Source organism: Elephas maximus, chromosome 15 (assembly GCF_024166365.1).
Source record: "Elephas maximus indicus isolate mEleMax1 chromosome 15, mEleMax1 primary haplotype, whole genome shotgun sequence".
Classification (NCBI taxonomy): Eukaryota; Metazoa; Chordata; class Mammalia; order Proboscidea; family Elephantidae; genus Elephas; species Elephas maximus.
The window spans coordinates 75,063,670-75,083,385 of record NC_064833.1 but is presented as its reverse complement, the minus strand read 5'-3'; the positions used below and the strand labels follow the sequence as shown (position 1 = coordinate 75,083,385).

General features: G+C 39.6%; 1 protein-coding gene across 2 annotated transcripts in view; it reads right to left on the bottom strand.

Annotated features, from left to right (window-relative positions):
* Nucleotides 1-8,259: 8,259 nt before the first annotated feature.
* CPA6 (carboxypeptidase A6) overlaps nt 8,260-19,716 on the bottom strand; it is a 431,593-nt gene continuing 420,136 nt past the window's right edge. For both annotated transcript variants that reach the window (XM_049853527.1, XM_049853528.1), the window contains exons 11-12: nt 13,906-13,990; nt 8,260-9,067 (exon numbers count right to left, since the gene is read on the bottom strand). In XM_049853527.1, the coding sequence (XP_049709484.1) occupies nt 8,880-9,067; nt 13,906-13,990 (273 nt within the window). In that variant the 3' untranslated portion in view covers nt 8,260-8,879. The remainder of the gene's footprint in view (nt 9,068-13,905; nt 13,991-19,716) is intronic.

Below are 19,716 nucleotides of genomic sequence, written 5' to 3'. Positions count from 1 at the left end.
GTTCTTCCTTGGTGGTGCTAGGCTTCTCCTCTTTGCTCTGGAATTGGCTCTTTTTTAAGGCAAAACTGACCAATCCCCTTAGTGGACCACAATTACCCTATCAGACAGTGCTGCCCAACTGCCTGGATGGGAGTTACAAGACCATGGCTAGAAATGCCACACAAAAAGCAATCCATTACACCGCACTGACTCATGGCGACCGTATGCACAACTGTTGGACCGTTGTGATCCATAGGGTTTTCACTGGCTGATTTTCAGAAGTAGATCACCAGGCCTTTCCTCCTAGTCTATCTAGTCCAGAAAAAGTCCAGAAGCTCTGCTGAAACCTGTTCAGCATCATAACAACACACAAGCCTACACTGACAGATGAGTGGTGGCTGCCCACGAGGTGCACTGACTGGGAATCAAATCCAGGTCTCCAGCATGGAAGGTGAGAATTGTTCCATCGACCCACCACTGCTGCCTAGTTCGTGGTACCACCACCAGTTGCAGTCGAGTCAGTTCTGATTCATAATGACCCCATGTCTACAAGAGTAGAACTGTTCTCCATAGGGCTTTCAATGGCTGATTTTTCAAAAGTAGATCTCCAGGCCTTTCTTCCAAGGTATCCCTGGGCAGACTCGAACTTTCAACCTTTGGGTTAGCAGCCGAGCATGTTAACTGTTTGCCCTGCCCAGGGACTCCTTAGTTCATGGTAGGGCAGGCACAGTCACGTGGCTGCTATGGTAGAAGAGCAGATCTGGGATGTAGCTGCTCCTTTTAAGACTTTCAACCTAATCTTTTTTTCTTATAACTTCATCAGTTCTCTAACTTTTTTGGGAGATTCAGAACTTTAATTAGTTGGCTTTTTGTAGACTTCCCACTAGCAGGGCAGGTCTCAGTTCTCTCTGGTCTAAGCCAGTTACACTCCTTCACCATTTTTGTGGTTCAAAAACTTTGTTTATATTTTTTATCATTTGTTGCCCCCACGTGTCTGTCAGTTTGTTGTACTGTGGGGGCTTGTGTGTTGCTGTGATGCTGGAAGCTATGCCACAGGTATTCAGATACCAGCAGGCTCACCCATGGAGGACAGGTTTCAGCTAAGCTTCCAGACTAAGACAGACTAGGAAGAAGGACCCAGCAGTCTACTTCTGAAAAGCATTAGCCAGTGAAAACCTTATGAATAGCAGCAGAGCATTGTCTGATATAGCGCTGGAAGATGAACCCTCCAGGTTGGAAGGCACTCAAAAGATGACTGGGGAAAAGCTGCCTCCTCAAAGTAGAGTCAGCCTTAATGATGTGGATGGAGTAAAGCTTTTGGGACCTTCATTTGCTGATGTGGCACAACTCAAAATGAGAAGAAACAGCTGCAAACATGCATTAATAATCAGAACCTGGAATGTACGAAGTGTGAATCTAGGAAAATTGGAAACTGTCAAAAATGAAATGGAATGCATAAACATCAATATCCTAGGCATTAGTGAGCTGAAATGGACTGGTATTGGCCATTTCGAATCGGACAATCATGTAGTCTACTATGCTGGGAATGACAACTCAAAGAGGAATGATGTTGCATTCATCGTCAAAAAGAACATCTCAAGATCTATCCTGAAGTACAATGCTGTCAATGATAGGATAATATCCATACACCTACAAGGAAGACCAGTTAATACCACTATTATTCAAATTTACACACCAACCACTAGGGCCAAAGATGAGGAAATAGAAGATTTTTATCAGCTGCGCGGCTTGAAATTGATCGAACATGCAATCAAGATGCATTGATAATTACTGGTGATTGGAATGGAAAAGTTGGAAACAAAGAAGAAGGATCGGTAGTTGGAAAATATGGCCTTGGTGATAGAAATGATGCCGGAGAAGGAATGATAGAATTTTGCAAGATCAACAGCTTCTTCATTGCAAATACCTTCTTTCACCAACATAAACGGTGACTCTACACATGGACCTCACCAGATGGAACACACGGAAATCAAATTGACTACATCTGTGGAACGAGATGATGGAAAAGCTCAACATCAGTCAGAACAAGGCCAGGGGCCGACTGTGGGACAGACCATCAATTGCTCATATGCAAGTTCAAGCTGAAACTGAAGAAAATCAGAGCAAGTCCACGAGAGCCAAAATATGACCTTGAATATATCCCACCTGAATTTAGAGACCATCTGAAGAATAGATTTGACGCATTGAACACTAGTGACCGAAGACCAGATGAGTTGTGGAATGACATCAAGGCCATCATCCATGAAGAATGCAAAAGGTCACTGAAAAGACAGGAAAGAAAGAAAAGACCAAGGTGGATGTCAGAGGAGACTCTGAAACTTGCTTTTGAACATTGAGCAGCTAAAGCAAAAGGAAGAATTCACGAAGTAAAAGAACTGAACAGAAGATTTCAAAGGGTCTCTCGAGAAGACAAAGTGAAGTATTATAATGACATGTGCAAAGAGCTGGAGATGGAAAAGCAAAAGGGAAGAACACGCTCGGCATTTCTCAAGCTAAAAGAAATGAAGAAAAAATTCAAGCCTCGAGTTGCAATAGTGAAGGATTCCATGGGGAAAATATTAAATGACGCAGGAAGCATCAAAAGAAGATGGAAGGAATACACAAGGTCACTATACCAAAAAGAATTAGTCGATATTCAGCCATTTCAAGAGGTGGCATATGGTCAGGAACCAATGGTACTGAAGGAAGAAGTCCAACCTGCTCTGAAGACATTGGCGAAAAACGAGGCTTCGGGAATTGATGAAATATCAATTGAGATGTTTCAACAAACAGATGCAGCGCTGGAGGTGCTCACTTGTCTATGCCAAGAAATGTGGAAGACAGCTTCCTGGCCAACTGACTGGAAGAGATCCATATTAATGCCTATTCCCAAGAAAGGTGATCCAACCAAATGTGGAAATTATAGAACAATATCATTATATCACACGCAAGCAAAATTCTGCTGAAGATCATTCAAAAACGGTTGCAGCAGTGTATCAACAGGGAACTGCCAGAAATTCAGGCTGGTTTCAGAAGAGGACGTGGAACCAGGGATATCATTGCTGATGTCAGATGGATCCTGGCTGAAAGCAGAGAATACCAGAAGGATGTTTACCTATGTTTTATTGATTATGCAAAGGCATTTGACTGTGTGGATCATAACAAACTATGGATAAGACTGCAAAGAATGGGAATTCCAGAATACTTAATTGTGCTCGTGAGGAGCCTTTACGTAGATCAAGAGGCAGTTGCTCAGACAGAACAAGGGAATACTGATTGGTTTAAAGTCAGGAAGGGTGTGCATCAGGGTTGTATTCTTTCACCATACCTATTTAACCTGTATGCTGAGCAAATAATACGAGAAGCTGGACTATATGAAGAAGAATGGGGCATCAGTATTGGAAGAAGACTCATTAACAACCTGCATTATGCAGATGACACAACCTTGCTTGCTGCAAGTGAAGAGGACTTGAAGCACTTACTGATGAAAATCAAAGACCACAGCCTTCAGTATGGATTACACCTCAACATAGAGAAAACAAAAATCCTCACAACTGGACCAATGAGCAACATCATGATAAATGGAGAAAAGACTGAAGTTGTCAAGGATTTCATTTCCCTTGGATCCACAATCAACAGCCATGGAAGCAGCAGTCAAGAAATCAAAAGATGCATTGTATTGGGCAAATCTGCTGCAAAGGACCTCTTCGAAGTATTGAAGAGCAAAGATGTCACCTTGAAGACTAAGGTGTGCCTGACCCAAGCCATGGAATTTTCAATCGCATCATACGCACGTGAAAGCTGGACAATGAATAAGGAAGACCGAAGAAGGGTTGACGCCTTTGAATTGTGGTGTTGGTGAAGAATATTGAATATACCATGGACTGCCAAAAGAACGAACAAATCTGTCTTAGAAGTACAACCAGAATGTTCCTTAGAAGCAAGGATGGCGAGACTGCGTCTTCCATACTTTGGACATGTCAGGAGGGATCACTCCCTGCAGAAGGACATCGTGCTTGGTAGAGTACAGGGTCAGCGGAAAAGAGGAAGACCCTCAACGAGGTGGATTGACACAGTGGCTGCAACAATGAGCTCAAGCATAACAATGATTGTAAGGATGGCTCAGGACCAGGCACTGTTTCTTTCTGTTGTACATAGGGTCGCTATGAGTTGGAACCGACCCAGCACACCTAACAACAACAACAACATCATTTATTGAGTCCTCTCTCATTCTTAATTCTCAGTGTATGTCTTTTTTCTTTCATATCTTTACTGTCATCTTAGAGGAGCTTCAGAATGGGGTTAAAATAAACAAGTGTTTTCGAGAAGTACAAGCTAGGCATTATCTTAATTTTTTTTAAGTAGAAAACTGAGTCTCAGGAAGGTTATGTGATTTTTACAGGGCTGGCAAATGATGGAGCTGGAATTAGATCTTAGACTGTTTGACTCCACAACCTTCTTAAGGTGTGACAGGTTTACTACCTGCTATGGATTGTTTCAGGGAGCACTGGTGGTGCAGTGGCTAAAGTGCTCAGCTGCCAACCAATAAGTCTGTGGTTTGAACCTACCAGCCACTCCACAGGAGAAAGATGTGGCAGTCTGCCTCCATAAGGACTTACAGCCTTGAAAACCCCACAGGGCAGTTTTACTTTGTTGTGTAGGGTCCCTGTGAGTCAAAATCAACTTGACAGCAGTGGGTTTCATTTTGGTTTATGGATCATTTCACCCAGTCCCTGGGTGGCACAAATGGTTAAGTGCTGGACTACTAATTGAAAGGTTGGCAGTTCAAACCCACCCAGAGGTGCCTCAAAAGTAAAGCCTGGGGATCTGCTTCTGAGCAGTCACAGCCTTGAAAATCCTATTGAGTGCAATTCTACTTTGCACATGCAGGGTCGCCATGAGTTGGTGTCAACTTGATGGCAAGTAACCACAAGTTTTACACGTCTCTCTTAAAAAAAGGAGTTAATTTTTTTTTTTAATTTCTCTTTTAAAAAATTTTGGTAAATATGTATGTAACAAAACACTTGCCATTCAATATTCTTCCCATGTACAGTTTAATGACATTAATTGTATTCATCACATTTTGCAACCATCGCCATTATCCATTCCAATTTTTTCCATCAGCCTTAATAGAAGCTCAGTAGTTGATTTTGTTTTAAACAATGTCTGACAACCTTTGCTTTCTCTGGTGGATTTATAGCATTTGCATTTCTTATGTTGTTGTTGTTAGGTGCCATCTACTCATAGCTCCCCTTTGGACAGAGTAGAACTGCCCCATAGGGTTTCCAAGGAGCAACCGGTGGATTTGAACTGCTCAACCTTTGGTTGGCATCCAAGCTCTATAATCACTATGCCACCAGGGCTCCTGCATTGATCATAGTTACTGATATACTTGGATTGTTACCTCTTATCTCATTTTGTGTGTTCTATTTGTCTCACCTCTTCTATGTTGTGTTATCTCTTCTGTGCCTCTTTCTAAAAGTAAACTTTATTTTTGGAACAATTTTAGATTTACTGAAAAATTGTAAAGAAGTACAGAGGGCTTCCATATACCTCACACCCAGTTTACATTAGTGTGGTACATCAGTTGTAATTAATGAACCAATATCGGTAACATTATAATTGACTAAAGTCCATAATTTATTCAGATTTCCTTAGTTTTTACCTAATGTCCTTTTTCTATTCCATGGTCACATCCTAGGATGCCACATAACATTTAGTTGTCACGTTTCCTTAGGCTCTTCTTGGATATGACAGTTTTGACTTCCCTTGTTTTCGATGGGAAACCCTGGTGGCACAGTGGTTAAGGGCTACGGCTGCTAACCAAAAGTCGGCAGCTCAAATCCACCATGTGCTCCTTGGAAACCCCATGGGGCAGTTCTGCTCTGTCCTCTAGGGTCGCTATGGGTCAGGATCGATGGTAATGGTTTTTTTTTTTTCTTTTGGTTTGTTTTTGATGACCTAGACAGTTTAGAGGAGTACTGGTCAGGCATTTTGTAGACTGTTCCTCAATTAGGGTTTGTCTGATGTTTTTCTCACTACTAGACTGAGATTTTGGGTTTGGGGGAAAAAGTCCACATCATGCTCCTCATATCATATCAATGCACATAGTATAACATGACTCATCACTATTGATGGTTAACTTTCATGCTTCTTTTGATTCATATTTTCTTCTTCATTTCCCTCTTGAGCATTTTTATTCTCTTCTTTTAGTACATATTCTAAGGTTACAGCATACATTCTTAATTTTTTTGAAGACTGAAATTAAAGTCTTTACCTTCATTCTGAATAATAAAAGGACCCTTGAACACTCAACCTTCTTCTCTCCTTCCTGATTTATATTGTATTTTTTGTCTTGTATCTTAATGGAAACCCCATAAAGTATTATTGTCTTACACAGTCAACTTTTGTGTCTATTTACCCATATCTTTACCTTTTTTATTTTTTCTTCTATCTTAAAATTTCCATCTGGGACCATTTTTCTTTTGCCTGGTGTACATCCTTTAGAGTTTTCTTAAAGAGAGTGTATTAGTTGCTAAAGAAGCCCTGGTGGCACAGTGGTTAAGCACTAGGCTGCTAATTGAAAAGTCAGTGGTTTGAACCCACCAGCTGCTCTGTGGGAAAAAGACGTGGCAGTCTGCTCTCGTAAAGATTACAGCCTTGGAAACCCTATGGGGGCAGTTTTACTCGGTCCTGGAGGGTTGCTATGAGTTGGAATTGATGGCAACGGATTTGGTTTTTGGTTTATTAGTTGTAAGCTCAATTTTGTTTCTCTTAAAATGGCTTTATTTTTCTCTCATTCTTGAAGGTTACATTATAAATTCTGAGTTGGAAGTTATTTTCCCTCAGCACACTGATTTATTTCATTTTCTGGCTTTTCTAGGTACTGATAAAATGTCTAATTGAGTTTCTTTGAAGGCAACATGTGTTTCTCTCTGGCTTTCTTTAAAATATTGTCTTTCATGCTTCATAATTTCACTATGATGTGTTTGGTTGTAGACTGGGGATTCATTTGCCTACTTGAATCTGTAGGTTGGATTCTTTAATCTGTTCTAGAAAATTCTTAGCTCTTAGCCCTTCAGATACTGTCTCTGTGCCACATTCTTCTCCCTTTCCTTTCTGAGACCCCAATTATATGTACATTAAAACTTTCAACTTTATCCTCTATGTCTCAACCTGTTTTTACTCTCTGAGGTTTATTCTGTAAAATTTATCCAGATATATCACTCAGTTCACTCTCTTCAGCTCTGTCTATTCTGCCATTAAACCCAACCATTGAGCTTTTGCTTTCAAGTATTTAATTATTATATATTTTGATTATATTTTTCATTTCTAAATTGTTTTATAATGGCTTGGTCATTCTTTACAGATTACCCTCATCCAATTGTCAAGGTTTTGTTTTATTTCTTTGAACATTTTAAATGTAGTTATTTTATGGTCTCTGTTTAATAATTTCAGTTTTTGCAAGTTCTTGTAAGTTCTTGATACTGTTCGTTCTCACTTAGGTGCCTTTTTTCCTGCTTATTTAGTAAAAAAAAAAAAAATTTTTTTTAATCAGCTGCCCTGGAATTTTATTGTATGGGAACTCTTTAAGTGTGAAATATAGATGGGTTTCTTCTGAGAGTATCTGTTTCTTCCAAAGGCTTGGCATTTTACTAACCTTCAATTAATCTGAATTAAATCCGTGGCTAGAGATTTAGCAAACCACTCAGGTAGCCTGAATTTGGGCTGCACACCTGTGTAAGGGCTGACTTCTGGTCCCAAATTCCCCGTGGCAATTTCTGCTCTTTCCACTCTTGCCAAAATATGACAGTCAATTTTCCTTGTAGTCCATTGGAGGTAATGTGGGGGGTTATTTCTAATTTACCCTTATATTAAAGGCATAGCCTTTCGTGATCCCAGCATTCTGGTGGGAGAAGAATCTGCTATTAGACTTCCCATCTTGGAGTAGCCCTGGGGTTTGTTCTCTAGTCTCATTCCCGAAAATGCAGTGAAAACCAAGGTCTTTCCTCACCTGGTATGACAAATTCTCTCAGGAGGACAGTGTACCACTTACCTTTCTAGGTTCCTGCCTTCACTTCCTGTCTGGCCTGAGATTTCCTTACTTTCTGTTTGATGTTTTTAAGAAGATTTAAAATTACATTTTATTCAGAAATTTTAGTTATTTCCAGCAGTCCAGATATCTATCATGTCATATTCCTGGAAATGGAAATCTACATCATCTTTCTAAACATCAATTTCTTCATTTGAGAAACAGGGTATTATAGTATCTGTCTCATAGTATTGTGAAGAATAAGTGTGATTATTAGTGTTAAGCTCTTAATTCTGAGTCTGGCATCTCAATGGTTGCTCTTTTTTTTTTTTTAAGTGACATGCTCAGAATTCTGAGTGTAAGTTGTTCTACTTTGCTATAGCGCTAATGTCAGGGGGTGAAGATGTGACTAGGCTAAGGTCTTGATAAGTTGTATACTTAATATATTAAGAAATATAGTTGGTTCTTTCCATTTCAAAAATTCCCATTTCAAATGAGAAGCAAGTGATTAAACATCAGTAGCCTAGATCTTAATTGATAGCATGATGTTTACTGAATTGAAACCTTTGATTAATTTGTACATTTCTTGAGACAAAAAAGATCTGAAAACATTCCTATCCCTTAACTAAATAAAGACTCTAAAGGGATATAAGATGGATGCTTTCTTTTACAACACACCAGGCTAGTCCTTAACTTTTATCATTTTCTCTTGTCACAGAGTCGAATTGCATGAAAAAGTCCTTTTAAAGTCCACAGATATATTCACTCTAAGCAGTTTCCCTTCTCTTTAAAAACAATTTCCATCCACACACCAAGTAGCCACTGCTCAGAATCCACACTCTCTCTGGCAGTTGAATGTTGGGGTCCCTTAGTGACACTTCTTTAGCAGGTGCATTGTGATATTCTTCACAGCCATCATGGTCTCCGTACAGGTGGGTTTTATGAGCGTCTCTGGGAGTAAAAATCCAAAATGCCCAGTGTCACGTAGTTCGAAAGCAAATGCATAGGGTATTCCATTTTTGTAGGCCCAATCCATTGAACTACCAGAGCTCACATCTAAAAGTTAAAAAAAAAAAAAAAAAGCCTCATTAAAGAACAGTGTATATAATTTTCAAAATGTGTACCCAGTACTTATTTACTGAGTTATTCTAAATCCCCCAGCTAAATACCATTTCAATACAAATTATTTAATAGTAATTCTATAGCACTTTTGAACATCTAGACTAAGTGTTAATGTTTCTAGTATGATGGCCTCAAAATTTCTCAACCTCAATTCTCATAACATTCATCTCCACCCTCACTTATTCATCAGTAAACATACTCTCATTGTGGACTTTAAAAAAAATTACATAGTTCTTTATGTATGTATGTGTGTCTAGAATATTGAAATTCCCAGAAAACCTCCTTATTTCATCTACTTTCCTTATTTTTAACACTCTGCCCTTTACTTAAATCTCTAGTTTCCAGGTTCCTGTCAGCCTTGAAGTTTTATTTGACTCTGTACCTGGGCATGATCAATTACTTCACTGGATTTCTCACCAGAACCTCCACCAGAACCTCCAAACGTCTTATTGCCATCTTCTTCTGCCTGTGCTAGTGCGGTTTCTCTCTAGCCTGATTTCTCTGCTTTCATTCCTGGTCTGTGACGGAGCTAGAGAAAGTCTTTGCTGAATGTTGTTGTTGTTAGTTGTCATCGAGTAGATCCTGACTCATGGTGACCCCATGTGTGTAGAGCAGAACTGCTCCATAGGATTTTCAAGGCTGTGGCCATTTGAAGCAGATCGCTAGGGCTTAGATATCCTAAAAATTCACATCGTCTAATCACAACGTCTTTATCTACTCTCAGTGCTGCCCTATGCTCCTTTTTATAGACCTTTACTTACTAAACCATTCCTTTTCTCTTCAAACCCCACTCCTCACTTCATCACTGTCCCCCAGACTCTCAGATGATTATCTCATCACCTCCTTGACCAACATTGTAGCCATCTGACTTTTCTTTTATAGCTCAGGGAAAGAAATATTGTTCGTGTTTTACACATGTTATCTCTTGGTCCTATTCACTACTGTCTCTCTGGTAGTGATAGGGTCCCTTGTCTGGGACCTGTTTCATTAATTAAACCCCTATCCTTTTCATCTTGATTGACCAAAATACTCAAGCACCCTCTTCCTTAGGAAATTTCTTCTTTTTCCTAATCCGGCTATATGTATGCTCTTGGTTACCCTCCTGTTTTTCTTCTTCCTTTTGCTTCAGAGCTCAGAAGAGAATCTATGTTGCTTCTACATCCTCGACTACTTTCAATGTTGTTCTTGACTCTACCAGTCTATTCTGGTTTTACCACGCTTTTCTAATTAATTCTTGCATTTTCTACCAGTTTATTAAAACTTTGTTCCTGAAGGTCACCAATAACTGCAGGCCCAATCTCCTTTTTAATTTCTTTTCCCTCAGATCTGATTTTCAACTTCTCAACAGAATTTGACAGAGTTGACAGTACCTTCTAGAAACTCTCTCTTTCTGGCTCTTATGACCTCATGCTCTACACCTTTTCAGCACAGAGCTTGAAAGCACAAGACTTAGCTTAGGTCATTAACTGATTCTACCACCTGTCTTTTCTGTGCCTCACTCCTCTTTTGAAAAAAGGGATGATGATATCTACCTCCTAGGATTGTTATCAGGATTAAATGAAATAATAACTTGCTTAAAATTGCTCAGTATATGTTAGCTGTTACTATTTTGCATCTTTATAACCCAAAGCGCCTAGAATGTAGATTTTAGTGTAACAGGCTCTTAATAGTTATTTGGTGAATGCATAAAAATGACCTGAAACAATCTTCGTATACTTTTTCCTGAAATCTATATAATCCAGCTTGACATATACTCTTATTAGTGTTTTGTGAAAAATTTCCAGAGATTCTTCACCTACACAAATAATATTACTTTTTATGCTGTTCTTGCCAGGACAAAGTTAGAGGTACAAGGTTTATGTGAAGAAGGCAATTAAATGATGGTGCATTTCTCAGACTCTCCTTGATTTGATTAAGAACAGAGGAAAGGCTGTGGCTTCAGTGTCCCTCCCTCGGTTAGGATACACTGAAATTGCAAATAGTAGTCTTAGCAGCCAAAGCCAGGGACAATATGTGCCAACCGCGACATCAAGGTTATGTGACAGCCTCCTTCCTATGGCAACAGATTGTTCTTGGTAAATATAATACTATGACTGTCCCTTGATACCGGATGAAAAGGCGAACTGCAAGACTTCACAAAATTAATGTTTTAAAGTTGTTAATATATGTTATGTTGATATTAATTGGTAATGTGATTTTTTAATATCGTGTTTCTCTTTTCAGGATGGCTCTGTTGAAAAACAGCTCTAAAAAGGTCAGCATTAGAGCAAGGATTGTGGTCTTTGAAAATAAATCCATTGATAATGTCACATTCTCATTATTAGGATAAATTTATTTGACAAGCAGTGTTAATTGACAGACCTAGCTTTTCTTCGGAAGGCTGAAGAAATTGAGTGGTGAGACACTAGGAATATGATGAATGGTAGATTAAAGAAGTCAATGTGAAATTTGCTACCTCTGAGAAGCATAAGTTTTCACTATTTATACCCTTTTAAAGTACTTGGCTGCTAATTGAAAGGCTGGCTGTTAGAACCCACCAGTTGCTCTGTGGGAGAGATATGGCAGTCTGCTTCTGTAAAGATTTACAGCCTTGGAAACCCTTTGGGGGCAGTTCTACTCTGTCCTATAGGGTCACTACGAGTTGGGATCAACTCGACGGGCAGTGGGTTTGGTTTTGGTTTTGTTTTATTTATACCCACACGTATATGTACCTTCATATACATACATGTTGTTGTTATGTGTCATGGAGTCAATTTCAACTCATAGTGACACACGTGACAGAGTAGAACTGACCCGTAGGATTTTCTTGGCTGTAACCCTTACAGAAGTAGACCCCAGGGAGCTGCTGGGTGGGTATGAACCACCAACCTTTTGGTTAGCAGTGGAGCACTAACCGTTTGTGCCACCAGGGCTCATTATATACATACATAGACACTCGTATATGATTTCTTTTTTTTTACCTTAATTAAAAAACACTTTATTGCTAAAAGATGCTAACCATTATCTGAACCTTCAGTGAGTTGTAATCTTTTTTTTTCTTAATAGATTTTATTATGCCAATTGCCTTAGATGTCCCCTGAAACCATGGTCCCCAAACCCCCACCCCTGCTACACTGGCTTTTGAAGCATTCAGTTTATTTAGGAAACTTCTTTGCTTTTGGTTTAGTCCAGTTGTGCTAACCTCACCTGTATTGTGTGTTGTCTTTCCCATCACCTAAAGTAGCTCTCATCTACTATCTAATTAGTGAATGCCCTTCTCCCACCCTCCCTCCCCCCTCTTGCAACCATCAAGGAATATTTTCTTCTCTGTTTAAACTATTTCTCAAGTTCTTATAATAGTGGTCTTATACAATATTTGCCCTTTTGCATCTGACTAATTTGACTCAGTATAATGCCTTCTAGGTTCCTCCGTGTTATGAAATGTTTCACAGATTCCTCACTGTTCTTTATTGATGCATAGTATTCCATTGTGTGAATATACTATAATTTATTTATCCATTCATTCATTGATGGGCACCTTGGTTGCTTCCATCTTTTTGCTATTGTAAACAGTGCTGCAATAAACATGGGTATGCATATATCTGTTTGTGTAAAGGCTCTTATTTCTCTAGGATATATTCCAAGGAGTGGGATTGCTGGATCGTATGGTAGTTCTATTTCTAGCTTTTTAAGGAAGTGCCAAATCGATTTCCAAAGTGGTTGTACCATTTTACATTCCCACTGGCAGTGTATAAGTGTTCCAATCTCTCTACAGCCTCTCCAACATTTATTGTTTTGTGTTTTTTTGATTAATGCCAGCCTTGTTGAAGTGAGATGGAATCTCATTGTAGTTTTGATTTGCATTTCTCTAATGGCTAATGATTGTGAGCATTTCCTCATGTATCTGTTAGCTACCTGAAGGTCTTCTTTAGTGAAGTGTCTGTTCATATCTTTTGCCCATTTTTAAATTGGGTTATTTGTCTTTTTGTAGTTGAGTTTTTGCAGTATCATGTAGATTTTAGAGATCAGGCGCTGATCGGAAATGTCATAGCTAAAAACTTTTTCCCAGTCTGAAATATATACGATTTCTGACTAGAATTTCCAAGTCATATGGTTAGTGAATTTTCGAGTTTGAAAAGCCATTGGAAATGATCTAGTTTAATTCTCCGTTTTACAGTTGTGGGAACCAAAGTCCAGGATTAATAAATATCTTGGCCAGTATCATTATACACCTAGCTAGTAGCAGAATTAGGACTAGAATCCATGTCTCCTGATTCTTGCCTAAGTTCTTTCCATACACCCAGTTGCTCTTATTTCATATAAGGGAAAAGATAGTCTTTACTTTTAAGGGAAAATTCAGCTGAAGGTACTACATAGGAAATAGAAGTTGATAACCAGAACGGTGGAGGAAAGGAATAAAAGGGGAGCTCATCTCTTCTAGGCCTTCATTTACTTCATTATTTTCTCAAGACCAATTTCCACCCTTATAGTTGTTCAAATCACTCAAGGAACCCATTTTGGTACTTTCTATGGTCATAAGGTCTTAATTCAACTTCTAGTCATTACTGCATGCTTAGGATATTCTCTGCTTAGAATAGTGTTTCACTTGGTACAGATTTTTGTCAAGCTCTGTAAAACTAACCAGATACAAACTCCCTCCATCCTCCTTGGCTAATTTGGTAGTCAAAAATTTCACTTTATGGGGGACATATTTTCTCCTTTCTAAAAGGAAGTCGTTATACAGGATATCGGTTCAAGAGATAATTCTAACACAGTGCACACAGGAAACTTACACAGCGTGCTGGAAGCAGGTCCATATCTATACTGTACTCCATATACCGACCGAAGTGCATTAACAGCTTTGTAAGCTGCAGATTCCTGGGGGTCGGGGGGGGGGGTGGGGGGGTGGAGAAATGATATTACTTATATTGTTGCATTGAAATAAAAAAACAAAAACACCAGGCTGTTGTTGAGCCTTATTGGTCTTTGACACAGAAAACAGCAATGGATGTATTAGTTAACATATCTTAATAATACAGTTATATTACTCTTATACAACATGCCGTATTTTGCCACATTTTAAAGCACATTATTACACCTGATTTGATCCTCACAATGAGTCAGTGATTAGATAACACTTCTATTTTACAGATGAAAAAAGGAAGGCTCTGTGAGGTTAAATGGGCCAACCGGGATTACACAGCAAGGAGTGGTTGTTGTGGGATAAGTACCCGCACCTTCTGATGCTGATTTAGTGTTCTGTCCGCTTCACTTATTTCAGGGATACCAGTTTCTATAAATTACAAAGTATCTGAAAGGGAAGGGACATGTCAGTCTTACTGATAGCTATATGCCCAGTACTTAGTAATGTGCCTGTGTATAATACATGCTTAATCAGTATTTCCTGCACGAATGTTGAGTAAGCACAGATTTGCAAAAGTATCAAGATAATCTTATTGATTCTTGAGTACATCCTTTATTGGATAATGTACAAGGTATTTCACATACAGCTGGGTCAATTAAGCACTAGAATTCAGTAAGAATAACATGGTAGATTGGGAACAACAATTTCAGAACGCTGTATGATTTCTAAGGTTAAACACGTCTCTGACAGAGCTTAGCCAGGTACTCCTAAGATGTAGAAATTCTGAGGTGGAACTCTTCCTACTGATGCCAAAAACCAGGAAGAATACGAAATACAATCAAAATAGAATGAGGTCTTAAATGCTAACAAGCGGCCATCTAAGATGCATCAATTGGTCTCAACCCACCTGGAGCAAAGGAGAATGAAGAACACCAAGGTCACATGACAACTAAGAGCCCAAGAGACAGAAAGCACCACATGAACCAGAGACCTACATCATCCTGAGACCAGAAGAACTAGTTGGTGCCCGGCCACAATCGACGACTGCCCTGACAGGGAGTGCAACAGAGAACCCCTGAGGGAGCAGGAGATCAGTGGGATGCAGACCCCAAATTCTCATAAAAAGACCATACTTAATGGTCTGACTGAGACTAGAGGAATCCCGGCGGTCATGGTCCCCAAACCTTCTGTTGACACAGGACAGGAACCATCCCCGAAGACAACTCATCAGACACGAAAGGGACTGGACAGTGGGTAGGTGAGAGATGCTGATGAAGAGTGAGCTAATTATATCAAGTGGTCACTTGAGACTGTGTTGGCATCTCCTGTCTGGAGGGGGGATGGGAGGATAGAGAGAATTGGAAGCTGGCAAAATTGTCATGAAAGGAGAGACTGGAAGGGCTGACTTATTAGGGGGAGAGCAAGTGGGAGTACAGAGTAAGGTGTATATAAACTTATATGTGACAGTCTGACTTGATTTGTAAAGGTTCACTTGAAGCTCAATAAAAGTTAATAAAAAAAAACATTAAAAAGCAAAGATGTCACTTTGAGGACTAAGGTGCGCTTGACTCAAGTCATGGTATTTTCAATCACCTCATATGCATGCGAAAGCAGGACAGCGAATAAGGAAGACTGAAGAAGAACTGATGCCTTGAATTATTGTGTTAGTAAAGAATGTTGAATATACCATGGACGGCCAGAAGGAGGAACAAATCCGTCTTGGAAGAAGTACAGCCAGAATGCTCTGCAGAATCAAGGGTGGACGAGACTTCGTCTCACCTACTTTGGACATGTTATCAGAAGGGACTAGTCCCTGGAGAAGGACATCATGTTTAGTAAAATACAGGGTCAGTGAGAAAGAGGAAGACCCTCAATGAGATGGATTGACACAGTGGCTGCAACAATGGGCTCAAGCATAATATGGGGAGGGCTCAGGACCGGGCAGTGTTTCATTCTGTTGTACATAGGGTGGCTATGAGTCGGAACCAACTCGACAGCACATAACAACAACAACAAATCAGCTTTGTCTATAATAAATGTGGTATTTTGGACTCCCCCCCAAAAAAGAAAAAATAGAATGAGGTGAACGGTCTAAGATGAAATAGAATGACATGACTATCCTTATATTTTTTTTTAGTGGTATCAGAGCACTAGTTTCAGCAAGGAGCTAGAGAAGTATTGTATGACAAGTGAGAGGAAAAGAAGTATGTTGAAACCAATATACAACTCTCCCATTTCAATTTGCCTATGAATAATTTAATACTTAAATTGAAGCACTCTGGGCAACATGGCGGAGCGTGTTGGAATGAGGTTCAGCTTGCTGTCCTCATTTACCTCAGGGATGCAGAAGGCAATGTTTGCGGCAAATGCCACCCTTTGTGGGTATTCAGGGATCTGGTTTCAGAACCTGGCAGACTACTTACTATTGATCTCACTGATGATGACATTCTCTTCAGAGGAGCCAACAGAAAAGGAATGTAAACACCATAAAGAGGTGTCTTTACAGAGAATGTTTTAAGATTTTAGCATTTTCTCCAAAAGGCTCAGCAATCTTACATGGCAAGGACAGATATTTCTACATTTAGAAAATTACTGGATTTGGCTGGTGAGAAGACCTTTGTTCCTCATCATTTTAGATGACTAAACTCCAGAAAAAATCTATTAAAAAAGAAAAGAAAAGAAAACCACTTTGCCTATTTAAAGAAAGCACATGCTTAGTTCTAACCTTCCGGGCTTACTGCTTTTCAGTCACTTGGGTGAGAGTGTGTGGATATAAGAGGTTTAGATGTAATTTTCCCACAGAAAGTGAAAACACCATCAAATTTTCTAAGGATTATTTTCCAGGATGGCACAGCTAGAAACCTGTTTGAAAGAGTTTACTTCGGTGACTTCTTTCTCTATCATCTCTTCTTTCCAATTGTCCAGGAAGGACCTTGTTGTTAGTTGCTGTCAAGTCAATTCTGACTTATGGAGATCGTATGTGTTCAGAGTTCAACCGCCGTATAGGGTTTTCTTGGCTATAATCTTAATGGAAACAGATTGCTAGGTCTGCTTTTTTCCGCGGTGCCACTGGGTCAGTTTAAACCACCAAATTTAAGTTGGCAGTCTAACGTTAACTGTTTGCACCACCTAGGAACTTAAGAAGGACCTGTTGTTGTTGTTGGTTGCTGTGGAGCACTACTCCATAGGGTTTTCAAGGCTGCGAACTTGCAGAAGCAGATCGCCAGGCCTGTCTTCTGAGGTGCCTCTGGATGGGTTTGAACTGCCAAACTTTCAGTTAGTAGTCGAATGCTTAACTGTTTGGACCACCCAGGTGTATGCCTAAAAAGGAACTAGGTCTTTTTTATATTCTGGAGAAGGACATCCTACTTGGTAAAGTACAGGATCAGCAGAAAAGAGGAAGACCCTCAACGAGGTAGATTGACACAGTGGTTGCAACGATGGGCTTAAGTATAACAACGATTGTAAGGATGGAGCAGGACCAGGCAGTGTTTCGTTTTGTTATGCATAGGGTGGTTATGAGTCGGAACTGACTCCAGGGCACCTACCAACAACAACAGCTAAGTAAAATGTATATTTTTTTATTTATTTAAATTTTATTTCAATATTACCATATTTGTTGTTGTTGTTGTCGTCTTGTGCCATTGAGTTGATTCCGACTCATGATGACCCTGTGATTACCGAGTAGAACTGCTCCATAGACTCCTATATATCAATGGAAGATTTTTGAACAATTTCAATAGAATAGTTTCTGGTTAACATTAGAGACTGCCCAGTTTCTGAGAATTGTAATCTTGTTTTTATTTTTAGTTTTTATTTTTGCCATTTAGATAAAACCAGAATTTCTCAACTTCAGCATCGTTGATATTTTGGGTTGGATAATTCTTCATTGTGAGGGTGTCATGTGCATTGTAGGATGTTTCGCAGCATCCTTGGTCTCTACCCATTAGATTCCAGTAGCATTCCCCTACTAGTGGTGATGATGAAAAATGTCTCTAGACATTGTCAAATATCTTCTAGGGGGCAAACTTACCCTCCTTTGTGAACAACTGGCCTGTTCATATGCCATATTATCCAATCCAAGACAAGTGGGAAAAAGGCTTAGCTCTTTGTGGGAAGATAAACTTAAAATATGGAGAATATTCTTATGTTAATAGTTTTTATATATTGTATACGCCACATAATCTGTTGTGAGAGTATAAAAAGACACTGTTCCCAATTTAGAAAGGGCTGAAAATTTGCCTGTAGAAACAATGGGATTCAAGGTGGTTAGGATATCAGGCCAACAACAAAGAAAGCCTGTTTGACCCACAGAGCAGCTGAAGAACAGACTATAGAATGTAACTCCCACCTTTACAACATTTCTAAAAAGAGGGAATTTGCTCAGAATGCTTGCTTGGGCTGCAAAGAACAAAGCTCCCATTTTGGATAGAAGAAAAGCCTTCTCCAGGCCCTCTTCTGGTCTCTCTCCCCAGCTTCCCATTTCTTCTATCTTGGACATCTGGACCAGAAATTCCTAAAATCCCAGGTCATTGGTGAAGATTTGGGGTTGAAAATATAGCTAGAAAGGGGGTGCTTTTTTATTTTTTTGTTGTGCTTTAAGTGAAAATTTATAAATCAAGTCAGTTTCCCTTACAAAAATTTATATACACCTTGCTATGTACTCCTAGTTGCTCTCCCCTTAATGAGACAGCACATTCCTCCTCTCCACCCTGTATCCCCGTGTCCAGTCAGTCAGCTCCTGTCCCCCTCTGCCTTCTCATCTTGCCTCCCACAGGAGCTGCCCATATAGTCTCATGTGTCTACTTGAGCCAAGAAGCTCACTCTTCACCAGTATCATTTTATAGTCCAGTCCAATCCCTGTCTGAAGAGTTGGCTTTGGGAATAGTTCCAGTCTTGGACTAACAGAAGGTCCGGGGACCATGTCCTCTGGTGTCCTTCTAGTCTTAGTTCAGTCAGACCATTAAGGGGGTTCTTTTTTTTTTTATAAAAACTTTTCATTCAAATATAACACGTACAGAAGAATGCACAAATTTTAAATTAATGGCTCAACAAATTATCACAAACTGAATACACTCAGGTAAACACCATTCAGGTCAATGACTAGAACATTAATAGCAACCCAGAAGGTCCTTGTGCCCTCTCCCAGTCACTGCTCCCTCCCCAAAGGTAATCACTATCCTGACTTCTAACACTGCTTACTAGTTTTGCTTGGTTTTAAACTTTATAGGCCTTTAGATGCTATGATGTTGTTGTAAGCTGCCATGGAGTCCATTCTGACTCATGGTGACCCCATGTGTGCAGAGTAGAACTGCTCCATAGGGTTTTCAAGGCTGGGACCTTTCGGAAGCAGAACGCCAGGCCCACCTTCCAAGGCACTTCTGGGTAGGTTCAAGCTGCCAGCCTCTCAGCAAGCAGTCGAGTGCAGAATTGTTTGTGCTATCCAGGGACCAGAGTTAGATGCTATAGGCTCTGAGATAGACTCACTTTATGATGAATTATGCCCTATGATGGATAGCTTGTAGGGTTTCTAAGATAAGGAGAGAAAGGAACTCTGCTTTTTCATTTTCAAGTAATCTTATACTCACTCTTAGCAGCTAACTTGTCAGATACTCGCCCAGAGACTTAGTAGCATTAAGCAAATAGTGCTTATAAATTAAAACTTGCTTTTAATTAATGAGAGTCAGACTATAATCTGTGAATAATTATTTACTCAGTAAAGTTAATTATAGTCCTGCAT